Raw genomic sequence first — 20,153 nt, 5'->3', positions numbered from 1 at the left:
CTAGTGACCTCCACTTCATTAAGTGTGGTCCCAACCGATTGAACTACCTCTTAAGCAACAGAAAATGTTGGGGGTATGATTACAACAGTGATCTCCGCTCTCCCTAGAGGCTAGAATCCTCCATTAAGCGGAAGTCGATCACACATCTTGGCCATAATAATCCATACGAGCACCTTTTTAAGGAACACTTTCTATTCATTAAAAAATCTTCTAAAACATGTTTTGTTTCATTTACTTAAACCAGTCACATAATTCACAGTTATGGTATTTTCTACAATCGCCACGCCAGTGAGTTCAAATAAATGGTGGCGAATCTTTTTGCACATTGCAAAAATGGTCCAAAGATCGGATCAATGCAAACCTGATAGATACATGACAAAAATATGTTAATCTTGAACGTGAAATTGACCTGATTAGTCCCCACCAGAGGGGGCAGTTTATATGAGTCGGAACCAACTTATACGAGTTCCTACCTTTCATATATTTTGCAAAGCAATCAAAAAAACCCTATGTCAAATAAAAATAACAGGGCATGTATAACAATTGGAGAGTCATGTACTACATATGGTAAGAAAACAATCTAAACAAATACCCATCTAAATTTTGTACAAGGGTTCCTGATACTAGTCAGGAGAAAACATGTTCGCGAGTTCCACAATCGTGTCAATTCACCACCTACTTCGATGGTAATGCCTGTCACTATGAGATGAAAAGCCCCGGCTATAGTCATTCCTGCTTTCATCAATCCAATGTTCATACCTGCTTGATCCATAATCCCTAGGTAAAGAATCATGGTTTAAAGGACCTTCATCAAACAACGGGCTTCTTCTACCTCTGTCTGGCAGGGAACTTCCAAAACTAGGGCTTCTTGACATCGCAATATTACTTACTGGACTGTGATAATCGTAACCAGAATCATAAGCAACATACCTAGGAGGGTAACTAGAGATGGACGGGCTAAATCCTGGTTCACAGCCAGGAGGCCCATCATCTGTGAAATCCCTGGACCTCCTGCGCTCGCGATGATGCCCTCTGCTGACAGGTTCTGAATAATGGTTTGATCTCGGATGTGATCTGTTTCTGGAAAGTTCTGAAGTTGAAGACCCAGCTGCCCAAAGTCTTTCATCCGCATTTTCTGGAATTGGTGCATTTACTCCAGGAAATCCAACTGTCATTTTCTTCCGTGGTTTGGGATAGTCTGTTTCAATAATTTCACCATCCTCCTGTTCTTCCTTAGTTTCCCCATCGGCATATATTGTAATCCCTGATGGCTGATTGTCATCATCTTGATCTAAAAAATGCCAGGATACATGTTATGAGAGCGGGAACATGAAGATGCAAAGTGAAAAATAAAAAGCGAGAAGTGCAAATCACAAGTAAAAAACATAAAAGAATGACAATCCACAAAAATTACACTAGGGTCATGAGCCTAGAGTTCAAAATTCGAGAACATGTTAAATGGTTACAACCCCCAAACATCATGAGGCATGAGATAATAATCTGAAGGAATTCTCTCCCATATCCTACATAATTACGACCTAGAATTTCCTCAAATAAATTATTAGATTGCCTCCTATGGATGCTACCACAGATTAAAATACTCACTGATGAGGAATATTCACCAGGTGAATTTTTAAAATAAAGGCATCACAATCTCAGCAATGATCAGCAATAATAATCATTTGTTTGAGCTAGTCTTCGGCCTACAATGATAGTAAATCATTGATTCCTCCTTTTTCTGCTAGGCTGATTGAACATATCAAGTAAATGAAGCAAGAACGAAGGGATAGGTGATTGACAAGAATGAACATCCCAAGTGTTATGGGATAAACGAAACCCAAGTTCAATTTAAAAAGTACCAGATTTTACTTTCCTGGCATTATGGGAATTTCAGAATCTAATTGATGCAACTTTGAAACTCTTGAAGTAAAAACTGACAATACCACAAGTACACAAGATATAATCAAGTACCGAAATATCCAGGGGGGTATCCAATTTCTCGCATTCTGTTAAGCCAAGGGGGTGGATCAAGCTCCTGTGTAAAAAGAAAAAAAAAAAACTTTAAAATCCCAGAAAAAGATGTCAAACTCTATTAACCTCTGTAGTTTCATCTTTACAAACTATCTCCAGCAAGTATAGTTGACAACTTCAACATCTCCATTATAAGAACAATATAGAAGAAGCAGCAAGCATATGGCAAACATTTTTAAGCAACTTCAACCTTAAAAAGCAGAAGTAATAGCATAGTACATAAAAACATAGGTCTGAGATAACGGACTTAGGTCCATATTGCAAGATTCACGAAGAGTATACTTGAGCATGTAAGCCCAAAAGCATATTCCATACGGAATAAGAAGCAGACACTGTCTTCAGAAACAAAAATTAATAGAAGATAAATGAGACTGGAAGTGCAAAACAAAGCTGTTTCAGGTCCATCACAAGTAGATGATGTTCTTAAAACATAATAAGGATTCAGGCCATGTTAAGAGAGCTTGTTTAAAAATATAATGACAGCAAGAAAGCCTTCAAGCCTTATCACCTAGGTTAGGGTATGTGAATTTCTATTTCACCTTTCGACTCTCTAGGGTACCGTTTTCTTCCACTAAACTGAAGTCCATCATTCATATATGGAAGGTTGATTGGGTTATGCCTAGACGAGAAGTACACATTTTTGCTTGTTGAAGAGGGTTGAGTGGCAGTTGTCAGAGTGCAACAGTATGGAAAATGAATCCGTTTTGCCTTTTGTGATGTCTTTGGAGGAAAATAAATGAAAGAAGTTTTGAAAACAGCAAGAGGACATTGGTGGAGCTAAAGTCTTTCTTCTTCAAAACTCTTTTCCTTTTGGCAGCTGCTTTAGATTATCCAAATTTGCTTGGTTTTCATGATGTTCTCGACCTGTTTTCTCTTCTTAATTCGGTGTATATCTTCTTGTACTTGGGCTGCGCCTTTGCGCTTTTTAATAATATTTCGTTGACTTATAAAAAAATTTATACATGGAAGGTAAGAAGAATAATTATATGATTTATGTACTCTGTGCTTAGAGGTAGTGGGGGGTGGTAAGGATGATAGAAGAGTCATTTATAATATTAAATAATTGGAACACGAAAAACTATGCATTTTTTTTTATTTCATTTTTCTAGCTCTATATAAGATATTTCTTGTACTAATCAAATTTTGTTTATTAGTTGTGAGCATTGTAGTTGTAACAGTAAATATGGTTGGATGACCAAGTTCAATACAAGTCCATGCAAGAGTTCATTAGTTGCATCGATTACTTAAACCTGCTAAATCTAGCATACCGATGATGCACTGGTATGCTGATATTGAAGTAAACTAGGATTTTTGGAACCAAAAGCTCTGTTCATGGGTAGGGACTACCCTCAGTAAAAAGAATAAATTTTTTTTTTTTGATAAGTCAGTAAAAAGAATAAATTAACAAAGTAAAATTTTTCTTGGAAGTGAACTTTGATTCAAGTTAGCTTATGTCCCAATAACTTAGGTCTAGCTAGTTGGATGCTCGCTTCACATGTCTATTTTACTTATTTCAGGACATGAGAATGCAAGTACCTTATACATACCATCTTCCTTGGTAACCAAACCAACCAATAGGAACTCAGTAAAACAAATTCGACAGTGATTTTGCTTGTAATACTTAATCCCAACATGAAAATACCACATTTTTTTTTTTGATAAGTAAATGTATTAAAAAGCAAAGGCGCAGAGGGGCGCAACCCATTTACACGGGCGGTATAAAAAGAGAGCGCCTAAGAGGGAGAGAAATGAAAAAGAAAATCAGAAAAGCTAATCTCTATAGGAGCTAGCCAAGCGGCCGTCCAACATGAAAATACCACTAAAAAGAATAAATAGGCTTTCATCACAAGAAACATACCCCAAGGCCTAAAAGCTTCTGTGTTTCAGCATCAAGAGCACCCGGCCTCAAACCATCATACTTTCCACCTGGAGTATTCTGATAATATCGAGTTGGATTGCGTGAACCGGCATTTTGATTGCGTTTGGACTTTTGCTGTTTGCGAGCATTATTGACGGCAACATTGTCACGAGGCTTTGGACATTCTTTCAGAGAGTGATTATAAGAACCACAATTGAAACAGCGACTCGCATCATATATTATCCCCAAGCCTCTACAATTTTCAAAAGAAAGGAAAAAAATCATAAGATAATCTAGCAAAACAACTATCATATATCTGTAAAACATGAAAAACGCACACAGTTCCACTTATCACAAAATAGATAAAGTAGGATAACTATCATGACCAAAGCAATGCCAGATATATGGGAATTTTGCCAGTAGAACAGGCAAAAGGGTTAAGTTTGTTAAAATTTTGTTTTCTCTTCTCCAAACAAAAACATTAACAAACAACCCAAACACAAAATACTTTTAAATTTTTTTACGAGGTCACCTTTATTTCATATCAGAACACTTTTTCAAAGCAAGAACAAAAACACACCCTAAAACACATTAACAAACAAAGGCCAAATATTCCATCAATGCAATTTTCACCTGGGTGACATTCATTGTATGCAATCTAGATCAGCAATTGTGATGCAGCAAAAGGCGTTATCCGTTGACATAGGATATATTCCAAGATTGTTTGACCAGTATAACTTAAACTATTACTTCCTTTCTGGTTGATTTATTCTTGCCAAGGCACCATTATCAAGAGGACCATGATTCGTTATTAAAACTTATAAAAGATTTACTCGTCCTCAAAAGAATTATTCCAAAGAGATCAAGGAGTTGAATGTGCAAACCAAAAGAAAAAGGCTCTCATCAATATATAGTAGAAAATGAACTAAATGTTATATATGAATGCAGAAATGCCTCCATTATAAGGAAACATGCAATAATACAACCTAAATCTATAACATAGATTAGGAACACAAACTTATTGATATTAACCAAAAATAAGTAAAAGAGTTTGCAATTTATGTGATGATGTAGATATTGCATAGCCACATCAGACAGTAACTCTTAACATCAGACATCTCCAAATAAAATTTATTGCAACCTATGCTTTATCCCTGGTAGACCATGAATCTCATTGAACTTGATGCTAATCTTCCAGGCATCCTCAAAATATATAACAAATAAGCTTGCTTTCAGCTAATCACAACAGACCCTCACATTCCAATTATCTTGAACTAAGCAGGTCAAACCAAGGTAAGGTTTCGTCTATAGATAATACAAAAAGCAAAGAGGGCTTACTCCACATTACTTGAAGCTTCAGCTGAAGTCAAACCTAATGCATACCCACGATCATAAAGAGGCACAGAGTTACAATCTAAAGGACTGAACTCCTGGTTCTGCTGCTTCCTTGTTTGGTTGTCCATCCAGAAAGACTGCAAGTTAAACATCATTTACATTAACAACACTTTGATCTGATGCTGTGACAACCATGCGACTTAGGAGAAATGCTTTAAGCACATACGAGCTAGCAGAACATCTCCCCCACAATAGTACAATATTAAGAGCATCAGGCAAACAGTAAATGTCCCCATAGTGATACAACCACAACAGCATGAGGATGGTTAAGGAACACAGATCCACCAAGTTAAACAAAGATTTGCATTCTAATAGCCAAGAAGCTATTTATCCAAGAAAGACATGAAGTTCTAATAAATGGTGAAGCATTTAACAATATGATGAGATGGATAAGATAATATAATTACTCATTAGTCATGGGCCTGAACTCTCCCAAAGATAAAAGCAGGAAGCATATTTAAGCAGAGCTGCAGAAACTAGAAATAGTATGAAATCAACAATTATATGGAGGCAGAAAATACTTTTAGGCTTCAGGGCCCAGATAACACAATTAAACATGTGCAAGGTCATCCTGTCATTACATGGAGGCACTCTGAGATACTTTTGGCTCGCAAATAATAAGTCAAAGGGACATGCATTATCTTCCAAGAAATTTATTATTATTATTTTGTTGATAAATTATCTTCCAAGAAATTTATTTCCTGACAACGGTAGTAATTCATGCGATGATCTGTTTTAACAAAGATCTCATGTAGTCGCTATGAAGCCATGTATTCCTTTGAAGGGAGCAAACTTGTGAAAACAAATTACTGTTACAAAAAATGACAAATGAATAACTAAGGAAGTTCATTTTAGTCAAGTCATTGTTTATATAATGAGGAACAGATTAACAAAATAGGCATTGACATCAGTGAAAATAAGCACTCCCAGGTCCAAAACCAACTTCAACACTGCCCTCCAAAAGCAAATCGTTCACTCGCACAAAATGTATAATGAAAATTTTTGAAACAATCTGGGTCTAAGCAAGATCAGAAACATAAACAGGAAGCTCACCACAGCAGATTTATTCTCCATGCCAACATGCAGAGCAGGAAAGAATGTTTCTTCACCAGATTCTAACACTTCATTTGGATCCTGAACAGATACATAATTCAGGCTAGCTTTAATCAAAGTATAAAACTTGTTACAGCAACAAGAAAGAGCAAGAAGGAAACACATTGATTGCATATATACAAAGCATCTGAATGGGTTTTCCACAATAGATAAATGAAAGAGCATTCCGCTAATAGATAAGATCTCAAACACACCTCACCACAATGAACAAATAGTTAAGTAGTAAAGAATGACCCAACTCCAGAGGAAAAGTCCGAAACCTAAACCTTGAAAAGCATAGAATTGTACTCAAGCCATCCAATCAAAAAAGAAAACTTCATAAAGGCCAAGTGGTTAACCATCAAACAAAGAATATAAAGGAGCACGCAAAGGTTGATTCACACAATCTGGCCAGAAGAAAATATAGCAGTTATTCCCTACCACAAATGTGACGCTAACCACATAAATTAACTTTTCTAATACTTTTGAAGCCACTGCTTCCATTGGACCCCACTAAGAAAAAAGAAACTAAGAACACGGTAGCACACATGAATATTTTTGGCCACAACATCCAAATTTATTTCCCTCCCAAAATTCATAAAGCCATTTGAGTATGAAACTTGCGTTCATAAGAGCCACCAAGTCCAACCTCCAGTATTTGGGGAATTAACATATTGTCTCAATCAAACTTTAATTTAAGCACAGATACTTCAGCCTTTAGATGCATTAGCTAGATCCAGATTGGCCATATTCATCTAAAACTCCAAAATATATTCCAATGATGAGAGGGATTCCAAAGGTACTCATACCACAACCCCTAAATCGGCTACTGCTATAAAGACCCAGGGAAAGCACTAGCCACATCTGCTACCTCAAAATGACTAGTCAATCTTAAAGCTTTCCTAAAATCACTTATAAAGCTCAGTTTCACCTAATAAGTAAACAATATGGGACTTAGCACCTATGAGTGTCTTTATAAACTACCCACTCTATGTAGGTTACTCATATTTCCAATGTGAGACTGGGGTGTTACAATCTTCTCCCCTTAAAACCCTATCATCATGACCACATCATGCAATACTCCAATACCACATTGCGTTATTAAGTGGCTCTGATACCATTTGTAATGACCTAGAAAAACGTTAGCCACATTTGCGTCATCATCCCAAAAGGACTAGTCAATTTTAGAGCTTTTTTAGAATCACTTATAAAGCCTAGTTTTACCTAGTAAGTAAGCAATATGAGACTTACACCCATGAGTGTAAGTGATTCTAGGGAAGCTCCAAATTGACTAATCTTTATAAAGTGGTAGCGTAAATATGACTAGCATTTTTTCCTAAGTAATTACAAATGGTATCATAGCCACCTAGTAATAAGCCATGTGGTACTGTCAGCACCGCAAGATGTAGCTTTGACGAGGACATCAAGGGTTTAAAGAGGGGAGCTTGTAACACCTCAGTCCTATATTGAGAAGATGACATAGAGAGTGGTTAATAAGAGATACTCATAGGTGGCAAGTCCCACATTACTTACTAGGTGAAACTGAACTTTCATAAGTGACACTAGGGAAGCTCGAAATTGACTAGTCTTTTTGACATGATCGCACAGATGTGGCTAACGTTTTTCCCTAGATCATTATAACTCATCTTCCCTATGTAGGACCAGGGTGTTATAAAAGCTCACCCTATAGCCTAAATTTGCTCCTTCCCCTAAATATTTGGGGAATCCAATGACATACTGACTCTTATCGTGCTCAAGCCTAAGATGGTGCGTGAAAAGTGACAAGGAACAACTTAAAGCACTCAATATTGGCATCCTTATGCAATGCACATCCGTGAAGCTCATCAACAATTTATAGAGAAATCCTTCATTCACATGAATATATGTTAATCCATATGTACTTTGAATGCAACTAAAGATGATAAGAAGACATGGTCCACCCCTAACTCATCAAACCTATTTTCAACATCTTCTTGCAAACTTGTCCAACACCTCCTATTTGGTTTCCTGCCGACATCACTGCTTCTAATATGGTGGACCTTAGCAAGGACTTGACAGCCAGCCTCTCACCTAACCCACATCTCACTTAAGGTGATATTAATCTCAATGAAGTAACAAAACTCCAAGTCCTTGCTCTCTCATCCTGTAATAGTCCACCCCCACCAAAACCAAGGCAAGAAGTTCAAGTAGAAACACAGAGTTCTTTTCACTAGAAGCATGTAGCCATTATTGCAGTAGAAATGATCCATTAAAAAGTAATTCTTCCATAGGCTGTCCAGTTCTGCAATAATTGGAATGGGACAAAAATCGTTTATCAGATGAAAAGTAACACACTGAGAAATCAATGCTGACCTACGAGCCACTGAAATTTTTGGTAACTGGTAATCAAGCCTCCATGCTGAGTAAAAGATGTACTCTTCATTATCTCCAGCTCAACAAGCAATGCTAGAGGTGTCCTCAGTTACCAGTTAAAGTAGTTTAAGATAATGATAATGTATAAAACCTTGTTCTCAAACTTTGAGGATAAAAAATATGCAGTTCAAATGACTTTAAAAAAAAAAAAAAAAGCCTGCCAACATATTCTGTATGATTCAATTATAAAACTCCATAGGAAAAGATATTTTATGTTGTCCGAGATAAATAAACAATGACAATTCATTATTAACTAACGAAGGTACTTATCAAAAAAAAAAAAAAAATTATTAACTAACGAAGGTCCTCCCAGTTCATTTGGGGATTGAAAGGAGTAAAGATATGCACCACTCGGGATAAGACATCAATTTTCAAATAGTGGAGAAGAGAATCCTACATTGATGACAAAATAAATCAGAAACCAAAATTTGAAGCCTTTAGAGAAGAGTGATCGTTACTTGGGACGAAGAACCATGTTGAGCATGCCACTGTGACCACTGCTTTAATAGTTCCTCAAGCTTCTGTCTACTAGCTCTGGAAAAACAAATCAGAGTTTACCACAATTTCCTTAGAAATATACTTCAAACATGTTTTGCAATATTAGTTGTTCTCAAAGACCTTTTTTCTTTTTCTTTTTGGTTTGCTCTTGTCTAGTTGTTTTGTATATACTTGATAGCAAGGAAAAAATTGTTTACTCTGTTCTATGCAGATGATTACTTCTAACCAACCTTGTTAAGGAGTTATACATGACATGCACTGAGGGCTGCTGTTCATCGAGTGTCATCCGGGCTCTCTTAACACCTGATATAGCTGGCATCTTGAATTATGGAGAACAAAGATTCAAGGTTGACATCACAAATTAGAGATAGAAACCAAATCCCATGGACATAAAAGATATGAGTGGTATTATTCTTTTAATAGAATTATTGCACTTCAAAATTTGATGCTTTACTTCTCAAATTGCTTAATCAATACAGGACCGAAGAATGTAGAAGAAGAAAAAAACTTAGCAGATCAAATGTGAAACAAGGATACAATTCCTATCCATCTTGTGGCTTCCAATGAGACTTTCATCTTGAACAGCAAGGCAACCATTCTCAGCATGCACTTTAGAGTTAAGGCTACTCAACTTCTCAGCAATTGTAACAGTTTCAGTCAATTCAACACTCACTTGCATGATAGATGGCTTGTCAACAACATTGTTGTCAAGGTTTCCTTCTTGTACGAAACGGCGTTTCCCACGGCGAACATTACCATCATCGTCACCCAGGTTCTCACTGTTATGCTTGATTTCTCTCTCCACAGAGTTACTAGGTTGAGAATTAGATTCGCTAGGCCCGTAATTAGAAGTACAAAGTCCATTGTTCTCAATTCCACCGCCAGAAACAATAGAAGCAGGAAGGCTACTGAAATCTTCAATTTCCATATCTGAATCACTCTCATGCAAAAGATTCTCATTATATAATTTGTCTTCTTTATGCTCAGAATGAACAGGTTGATGATCGATTGGCCCATCATTAGAATTATGAAGTTTATTGCTCTCACTTCCATGGGCATAATCACCAGATGCGGGTAGGCCACTCAAATCCTCAGTTTCCATACTTAATGAAGAAAATTTTGTTGTTGTGGGTCCAGTAAGCAAATTGAAGAAGGTATTCTGCATAAGATGAATAATTATCAATGAACCACAAAACCAAGTATGACATCACCCTTGAAGAAGAAATGCTAATGAAAAAAATTACATCATCAATAAAAGTCACAGACACATGTATGCATGTATTTATCAGACAAATCATTGCTCTTTTTCTTTTTTGTTTAATCAGAATCAATGGAACTATGTACGAACATGAGCTGCAAGTTCACATTCACAATAAAACAATTAAAACTAATATAAGGTGTAAATAAAGTATACAACACATTAGAGAATTCTAGCCCTGGTAGCAAAAATGTCTTTATTTTCCATAACAATATGATAATATCATTAACCATGGGCAGCTATGATGGACCTAGCAATTACTAAACACCTTGGATGACTCATCATCTTTTAATGCAATATTACATATTTTTATGATTATTAACAACACCCAAAAAAAAAAAAAAACCATTCAAATGAACATCAATGTTCACCATCACATTAAAAAAATGTCTACTTCATGTAGCCATAAGTGATACCCCATTTTCCTACTAGCAACAAGCCATTAAGTAAATATAGTGGTGTAACTTGTGGTGCACAAAATAGAGATACGAGAAACAGATTCAATACAAACAGGCATGCCTGCAAGAACAATTATTTAATAACACAAGTACTATGAGGAAGCACAATTATATGATCATACCATTACACATTCCTCCTCTTCCATGTCCCATCCTCTCATCAAATTCACACATAACACATCTAACTCATATAGTAGTCCAAACTTTCTCGAAATTTTGAGTGCAATCATTTAAAGTCTGTTTCTATAACAGAACGTAACTACAATGTTTTATTTATTTATTTGATAAGTAACAGAACTAACAACTAGGTCCCAATGCCACAAAAATAAAGTCGAAAACCTACCAAAACAAGGTTTTTTTTTTTTTTTTGGAAATGTCATTTATCTTTGTTTTATATCAATGACAATTAATAATGAACTAATTGAATAAACGTAGAACAACATAAACCAATAATCCTCCGTTTGGTTGCCGAGAAAAGGCAGGGAAAAGAAAATAAATGAAAACACGAACCGGATAACTCTAAGCTATTGCTTGGGATAAGAATCCTCAACTGTACTCCCTTCATTCCCAAAACAGCATACACAACATGATGAACAGAACTCAGAATTGACCTCCTTGTAATTTTTCCCAGGGTTTCTCAGCAACCAAACGGAAAAAAAAAACAAAATGTTCAAATGAAAGAAAAAAAATAGGGTTTTTGAGTGAGCGGGTTTACCTTGAGCGAGTAAATCTGTATTCAACTTGGAGTACACCACAAGCAGAATCAATGGTATGCAATGGATCGGATCTATCCTCAGAGATTTGACTAAAGCAAAGAATTGAAGGAGGTCTAAGCGTCTGAAAGAGAGATGATTGGGTGCATCAAGGAACAGGGTAGTCTCTCTCTCTCTAGCCGTCGCAACTCATGACCTTTGAAGAGGGAATCTTTGACTTTCACGAGGCCGTACGCATTAGCGGATTCGTGTGGGAAGATCTGTGGCGGAGCGTCCCACGGTTTGCGTGTTTGGAATAGAATTAGCAGTGATCAACTGATCATCATTGGCACTTGGTGGGGTCGCGTTTGTGTTGTGTGCCGGGGTCCTATGACCAAAATGCCCTCTCATTCTTCCTTTTTCTTTACATTTTTTATTTGTAGATATCCATTGAACTTGGTGGGGTCGCGTTTGTGTTGTGTGCCGGGGTCTCCTCCTTTTTCTTTACATTTTTGGTAGAGATTCATTGAACTTGGGGTGACATGTTTATTCGTTCAATTGTTTGGTAAAGTTTTACAATCAAGGGTGAGTCATACTTCTCAAAGTAATTTTCATATGCTTAGCTAAATATTAGGGCACGAGTTTGACTCTCGTAATGAAAATTTTTATGTCTAATTAGTATAAATTATATTGTGGTATCTTCATGTCTTGACGAGACTTGATCAAGCTATGGTTCAACAACACTTAATCAAGCTATAACCAAACTCCAACGGAGGGATAAATCGCATCAAATTAGAAGTTCGAGATAATGAAATTGAGAGTTTTTAAATTTTAAAGGTCTTCTCAAAACACGCAAAAGTTCAAAGGACCTTTGTGAATTTAACCCTAAAAATATTACAAATAATATATGTGCATATTTTATAAATGCAACTAGTCCATCTATTCATGTTCCGTTCAAAAACTTAACGACCTCCCACGTTAAGGCCTATCAAAGCCTAACAAGTGTTTTCTAGAGGTATTTCGCCTACCCCATTTCATCAAAGGGATGGGCCCTCTTTTTTTTTTTTTTTAATGTATTTATTATTAATTTATTTAATTTTTATTTTTTATAAAGAGGGTACATAATTTTTTCCCTTTATTTTTCTTATAGTTGTCTTTAGTTGTGACTTTTCACAGGTACGTAGAACAAAGGTTTTACCATCAAGGTGATTCAATGGCCCAAGAAAATTTTCAAGCGGTTAGGGCATGTATTAGGGTGTGGGTTTGAATCTCCACATAAGCTTAATTCGTATTAGTTGCCTTGAATTCTCATTAATGCCCTAATGGGACTGGATTAGGCTATGGCTCAAGTTGGACTTGAGAGAGTGCATGCAGTTCCCACCATCTAAGCTCCTCTTGTATAACTCTTAACATGTAGATGTTATTATGGTTACACTCAGTTAGGATAACCACAATTTGTTGAGTTGTGGCATTTAGAGTGGGGGTTGCTGTGGTGTTTTGACATATTACAATAGTTTATGGTGAGATTATATTTTCCATGTAAATTTGGCATGTTCTTGTATTATGCGCTCTTGGTGCTTGTTTAATTGTTTAATTGCTTAGAATCACACATAGACGGTAGTTTTCCCGAAAAGCCAACTGTCCTGCCTTTCATGTACAGGCATAGCAGATATATAAGGCACTTCCTTTTAAGAACGTAAACATTGTGCCATCTGCTTTGTGAATATGCATTAAATTAAATATGCTGTAATTTAATTAGTTAAATATAATCACTAATCCAGTTTCTAATTAGTTAAAGACAAGGTCTTTCTTCTCGTTAACCTTAATTTGCTATCAGTTTGCACGAATTCAACATCCCCCTCATCCTGTAATTTCACTTCTTTCGTTTCTTGCTTCCCAAACAAGGGATTGGCATATCCTCCAGAACTTGATGTGGTCTCTGATGGACTTCCCTTCCCGTCATTGCTTGAAGTCTCTGCTTCAATGGGTGCCTTTGCCTTTGCTTTTGCCTTAGCTGCTGATCCCTCCTCCTCTTCATGATCGCTGCTGCTTTCTGCAGAAGACGTATCACTAAGCGTGTGGAATATTGTCACACTTTCTTTCTTTGCACCTTGGAAAGAGTAGCTCCTTGTTTTCCCACCATCATATATTGGAAGCAGGGATTTTGACTTTGAGCCAGCCATGTCCCTGCCCAAACTGTAGGTTGTTGAGAGCTTTCTCTCTATGCCTTCCCTTTCTCGTACCATATCGCCCAACTTCTCAAGAACTTCATTGGCCACTGCCTCCTCTGCTGCTTTCACCTCAAGCTCCGTAATTGTCCTATCAAATGCTTTCTTTTTGAGCTGGAGAGAACGCTGAATGGCCAAAAACATAATGAATATTGTCAGAGTATTGCAGGTAAAATGAATTTCTAAGTTTCTCTTGAAGGCAATCTGAAAGAAGTGCCGGCGAATGATAAGTTCGTTTGTTTAATACCACGAGATCGACTGTTTGAGCCTTTACTCATTTGTGTATCCGGGGTTTACCCGATAGGGATGAGTCACAAAGATAGCAATATGCATCTTCCTCACCCCACTCTGTTGTTATTTTTAGCAAAATTTTAAGGATCCAAAGCTTACCCGCTTTTCTAGGAAACTTCCAAGGCCTTGACCTTGAAGCTTCTTTTTCCTCCAAAATATACAACAGAATCGTACAAGCCCAGCCAGTACGATCAAAGCAGCAGATTCAAATAGCAGGAACAACATTATAGCTCTTTCATTACCTGAAACAAAGAATAGTACAGGCAGCACATAACAGCACTCCATGATTCTCTTCAACATATGCAGAAGGTTGCAACTTACCTGTGTAGATGGTGAGATGCTTGGGTCTTGCTTGGGAGCAGCTGGATGCAATCTTCTGATCTGGTAATGAACACAAATTTAGATGCAGTGCACAGTATCATGAACTGAAAGAGGGTAATACGAATGATTACGCTTGGCACGGCATTGCAGTGGGTTGCCCATCTCTGCATCAATTACAATAAACATGATGTGAGTACAAGTACACTAAAACTCAGAAAATTCAAAGTTCAATTACAATAATCAAAGATGCTTTATTGGTAGAATCTCACTTGAAGCAGCAAAGAAAGCTAGCAGGATCCCCTCGTCTAGAACAAATTGTCGCAGATCACTCTCGGACAATAAGGATAAGAACTGACCTGATAAATTTCACTCAATCTATAAACATTGTACGTGGAAGGTGTCAAATCACTACTTATCTCAAAAGCTTACGTATTTAAGACAATTGGTGAATTAACATGGTATCAGAATAAAAAATTACTAATTTGTTCGAATTTGACTCTACAATTCTCATCCCATTTAGTTAAATAATCCACGTACTCATTCCTATCGGCTTAAATTTTGGAACAACCCATAATTTAAAGGAAGGAAACGATTTCAAACAATGAAGGCTCAAAAACTAAAATTACCAGTGCAGCTCTCAGACCAATAGATGGACCCAGTTGCTGGAACCAACAAAGTGAAGATTACATTTTTTGGTCGCATTGCTGAGACATAAGTATATTCACCAATTGTGCGGCTAATCTTTCCCTCCATCTCTGTTTGAGAAAGATAAACTGCATAGCCAGAGCAGTCAAGCACTGGACCAACTTGAACAACAGAATCCTGAGTATCTGCTTTTGAAAATTTCTTAAGCATCCCAGTTTGTGAAAATGAGTATAGGAATCCGTCCAGTGAACCAATAGATATCCAACCTGATAAAGAAGATCTTAGCAATTACAACCACCACGAAGAAGAAAAGAAAAAAAGTAACAGAAGACTGAATATGTTTATTTTAAACAAACCACAAATTCTGCAGAAAAAACCAAATCAATTGCAGAAATTTCACTGCCAATTTTAGGGTAATAAAAATTAGGAGCATAGTAAAAGTAGGAGAAAAAAGAGGGAATAAATGGGCAACTAAGGCTAAAAATATAACAATAACATATTCTTGTATTAATAGTCAACAAGAAATGAAGAGCTTAAAAACTACAATGAGAAGAACCAAAGCTGGACAATCATGAAAAGCCAGATGCTTTATACTGTAAAATATTTTGTACTCAAAATGAGAAATTGATATGGAAGCTAGGCAATGGGACTCAAGGCTTTGGTTATATTTAGTTACCATTAGAATCCACAACTGGTGCACATTCTGCTGCACTCAATGGCCCAATACTTCTCTGCCATAAAACAGTGCCCGAAGAAACATCTAGTGCCAGCACTAGGGCCCTGACCGGTACAGTGATATACAAACGGCCGTTGTTTCCCGGTGTGATGGTGAAATGTTTGTCGAGTGAACTGAAATCCTGGATCCATTTGAAGTAAGGGCTTCGAACCGACAGAGAATATAATTCTCCTTCAGTATTTGAAATCTGCCAAAGCATAACATCGACAAAACAAGTCCATAAGATTCAACGTGTATATATCAAAAGAGAGTTGATTCTTGAAAGCATGAGCAGGCCCAAACTGATAAATCACTAATAATTCTAGAAGTTTAAGCTTCAAATGGAGTCCCATGTGAGAGAAGAATGAAGGGAAGGGATGGGCAGAGCTTACATATATACTAGCTTCGCATTGATCAACCATGGGGACTGAAGTGAAGAAACAATCTGTTACATTTTTTCTGCAGCCTTGACGGTAGCCAAATCGGTAAAGCACAGGTCCAGCACTCCAGAGCAATTGCCCACGCGTCATGTATGCAAAGAGTCCTCGATTCTTAACATTGATAAATACAGATGAGCTCAGCGTGCTTACTGAGAGCCCAATAATTTCAAACTCTTCACCCGGTACTTGGCTGAAGAAAACTTCAGCAGCAGCTTCTGAAGTTCCAATATTTAAAAATGTGATCTTCACCACTCTGTTTTCTGCCACCAAATATATCTGGAAATGCTTTGCAACAATCAATGCATTATTGGGCACTAGAAGTTTGATTTAATTCACTTTTGGGTTTCGGGTTTGAATAGTTTTCTCTCGACGAAGCCGAATCGCATATTTTTTTCTGCTGGGAATCCTAAAATTATTTTGTCCCTAACAAATTTCATGTTTCAAATCTAAACGGCTACAAACTAGAATAAATTCAGTAACTAAAACATGAAAAAACAAGTAAATAGTGTACCTTTCCTTGACCACCATGAACTGGAGTCATACGAGGATTGCATGCATAGCCTAAAGATATGGTCCAAGCAATGGTGCCGTTACTTTCAAATGCAAACAAATTCTTCTCAGAACAAGCATAAATTCTCCCATCTTCTCCAATTAGAGGTTTCGAAAGCCTAAGTCCAGCAATTCTCGAAGGCTCTTCGGCTAAAAATAGAAATCATCACGTTAGAAAATTAGCAGAAAGAGAAACAAAACGGGAAAGAATAAAAAACCACCAAAATTTTCAACCAAGTCTTGTACACCCATAAAACTTGAAAAACTTGAGCAGAAAATTAAAAGCCATTACTCTTCTTCAATAACATCAAATGGGTTCAAATTATTGTCTGTGGGCGTGTGAGAGAGAAACCTGAAAGGAAGCGAGGATTCGCAGGGAATTTCTGGAATTCCGTGGGCTGAGAAGTGGTGGAAGCAGATCCGAAAAGGAGGGACAAGAGCAGAAATGGTTGTATCATCAGCATTGCAAAAGAATGCAGAGACGGTTTGCATTGTTTTCTCTTCTTGAAATAATAACTGCTCTCACTCGTTACGTGGCGGGAGAGTGGGAGTGAAGATAGATTGGCCGGAAAAAAAAAAAAAAAAAAAAAAAATCCTAAAGAGAAAAATCGATGAGAGAGAAGCACCTTAAAGAATGTGAAAGAATCCAACAAAATCACAAAAGAGAAAAATCGAAAAAAGAGAAAGGAGGGAGAAGCACAGTAAGAAATCTGATTGGAGGGAGAGAAAACTGACGTTTAATATGAAAAACAATACAGTCGGTAAATTGAAAACTGATCATTCGTATCTGTCTAAACCCATGTGAAAAACTACACAGTCCGTAAATTGAAAACTGATCATTCATATCTGACTAAACCCATATGAGACGGATGCCTTTTGTTTTTCTTTTTCCCAAAAAGAAAGATGGTGGCATCTTCATAATCACGTTCTAACGTGACGTATAAAATTTAGAGATAAATGCATACTTGGTCCACGAGGTTCACTTAAATTATAAAATGCTTACGGTATTAAAATGAATTCAGAGACTTTGGAATATGCCAAAAAAAAGATTTAGTTCCTATAGTTAAATTTCATTAAAAAATTTAACCGATTTCGTTAGTTGCTATGTCAACACCAATAAAATGCTTCAAGTAGTATGATATTGTCCACTTTGGGCCAAGCCCGCACGACTTTATTATTGGGTTTACTTCCAAAAGGTCTCATACCATTTAGAGAGAGTAAATTCTATATAAATACAACATCTTTTCCATGCCCTGTGGAATGTCACAATCACCCCTTCTTAGGACCCAGCGTCCTCGTTGGCGACCCTTACGAGCTTGTGCACGCTCCCCCCATCTCAGGCTGAGCTATGGCTCTAATACCATATGTAATATACTTGCTCTAAGTGGTATGATATTGTCTGCTTTGGGCCAAGCCCGGTATATTCTATATAAACACATCATCTTTTCCATGCTCAGGCAATGTAGGACGCCTCATGGGCTTATGCACGCTCCCCCCATCTTAGCCTGTGTTATGGCTCTGATACCATAAGTAACATCCTTGCTCCAAGTGGTATGATATTGTCTGCTTTGGACCAAGCCTGCATGGTTTTATTATTGGTTTACCCCCGAAAGACCTCATATCATTTAGAGAAAGTAAATTCTATATAAACACATATTTTTCATGCCTAGCCAATGTGGGACCCCACAACTATGCTTGCTAAGAGTAGAGATATTCGGCAGACCTGGTAGTTCCAGGGTCCGTCGAAGACCTCGACTGACTTAAAAAATAAAATAAAATTCTTGTGTCAATCCTTTCACCTAGACCCATTTTCTCATTTCCCCCAATTTTCTTCCCAAACACATATTCCCCGCCCCCCAAAATTTCCCCCTATGCGACAACCACCACCACTGTTGGCCTTCCCCATCATGCAATGACCGGTTCTACCACGCCAGAGACTCTCAGCAACCCAGTCTTCTTGTCTATTACATTTTTTTTGTTCTCAATTTTTTCATAGGTTCTCAAATTGGTATGATATTGTCCGCTTTGGACCAAGCCCTCATGATTTTATTATTGGTTTACCTCCAAAAGGCCTCATACCATTTAGAGAGAGTAAATTCTATATAAACACATATTTTTCATGCCTAGGCAATGTGGGACCCCACAACTATGCTTGCTAAGAGTAGAGATATTCGGCAGACCTGGTAGTCCCAGGGTTCGTCGAAGACCTCAACTGACTTAAAAAATAAAATAAAATTCTTGTGTCAATCCTTTCACCTAGACCCATTTTCTCATTTCCCCCAATTTTCTTCCCAAACACATATTCCCCGCCCCCCAAAATTCCCCCCTGTGCGACAACCACCACCACTGTTGGCCTTCCCCACTGTGCAATGACCGGTTCTACCACGCCGGAGACTCTCATCGACCCAGTCTTCCTGTCTATTACATTTTTTTCGTTCTCAATTTTTTCATAGGTTCTCAAATTTTTCATGGGTTATTCTCTGTTTCAAAAGGGTTGTTGGTATTTTCTTTGTGGAAAGGAAGCTCCCTATAATATTTGAATTAATTGTGGGTTTGCTGAAGAAAAAAAAAAGTTGGTTCAATTTCCTTATCTCTTCTTATTCTCTCACATTTGCTGAAGAAGAAAAGAAGTGGGTTTAATTCATCCAAAAAAAGTGGGTTTAGTTCGTGGCAATATATGAGAATTGATGAGCTTCAGTCGTTAGTGGTTGTAGCTCGTTGTCTGAGATGTGGCTAGCTCGTCGTCATCGGTGCTCGGCGTCGTGGTCTTTGTTGCTGGCCGTCAGTGAGGGGAGAGGGAAGAGAGATGAAATGGGGGAAGAGACAAATATGAAAAGGGGAGGAGAGAACGATGAAATGGGGGAAGAGAGAACATTGTGCAGATTTTTTTTTAAAACAAAAATTATTTTTTAGTTTTAGTTTTTTTTTTTTTTTTTTTTTTTTTTTTTTTTTTTAACTTTTATATATATATATATATATATATATATATATATATATATATATATATATATATTTTTTTTTTTTTATTAAGAACAACATATGTCACAATTTCATTAGTGCTGATGTGGCAACTAACGGAATCTGTCAAATTTTTTAATGGAATTTGACTGCAGGGACTAAATCATTTTTTTTGGCATACCCCAAGGATCTTTGAGTTCATTTTGATACCACATGGAGCGTTTTGTACTTTTGGCCAACCACATGGACCGATTATGCATTTATCCCTAAAATCTAAACAAATAATCTAAAATTAAGTATTCCTTTTAGAGA

At 37.1% G+C, this 20,153-nt stretch overlaps 2 protein-coding genes across 4 annotated transcripts; both read right to left on the bottom strand.

Moving 5' to 3' along the window:
• Positions 1–510: 510 nt before the first annotated feature.
• LOC132180972 (uncharacterized) lies at positions 511–11,940 on the bottom strand. Of its 2 annotated transcripts, none has more exons than XM_059593990.2 (9): positions 11,718–11,940; positions 9,824–10,445; positions 9,517–9,598; positions 9,247–9,322; positions 6,338–6,418; positions 5,228–5,361; positions 3,890–4,142; positions 1,972–2,035; positions 511–1,291 (listed from the first exon to the last, which is right to left on the bottom strand). In XM_059593990.2, the coding sequence occupies exons 2-9, from the start codon at positions 10,386–10,388 to the stop codon at positions 669–671; spliced, it is 1,878 nt and encodes a 625-aa protein (XP_059449973.1). In that variant the 5' UTR covers positions 10,389–10,445; positions 11,718–11,940; the 3' UTR covers positions 511–668. The 2 variants fall into 2 exon arrangements, with proteins under 2 accessions (XP_059449973.1, XP_059449974.1); XM_059593991.2 differs by lacking the exon at positions 11,718–11,940 and adding an exon at positions 11,513–11,645.
• Positions 11,941–13,478: 1,538 nt separating this feature from the next.
• Positions 13,479–17,347, bottom strand: LOC132183227 (protein GAMETE EXPRESSED 3-like). Of its 2 annotated transcripts, XM_059596628.2 has the most exons (10): positions 17,236–17,347; positions 16,846–17,033; positions 16,287–16,610; positions 15,856–16,102; positions 15,161–15,445; positions 14,804–14,890; positions 14,666–14,698; positions 14,535–14,594; positions 14,313–14,455; positions 13,479–14,048 (listed from the first exon to the last, which is right to left on the bottom strand). In XM_059596628.2, exons 1-10 carry the CDS (start codon positions 17,345–17,347, stop codon positions 13,479–13,481), a joined length of 2,049 nt encoding a protein of 682 aa, XP_059452611.2. The 2 variants fall into 2 exon arrangements, with proteins under 2 accessions (XP_059452611.2, XP_088373136.1); XM_088517010.1 differs by lacking the exon at positions 17,236–17,347 and having other exon boundaries at positions 15,850–16,102; positions 16,846–16,875.
• Positions 17,348–20,153: the final 2,806 nt, after the last annotated feature.

This window comes from Corylus avellana, chromosome 5 (genome assembly GCF_965113065.1).
Source record: "Corylus avellana chromosome 5, dhCorAvel1.hap1.2, whole genome shotgun sequence".
NCBI classification, from domain to species: Eukaryota; Viridiplantae; Streptophyta; class Magnoliopsida; order Fagales; family Betulaceae; genus Corylus; species Corylus avellana.
Note: the sequence above shows the minus strand (reverse complement) of the source record. Positions and strands in the feature narration are given on the sequence as shown.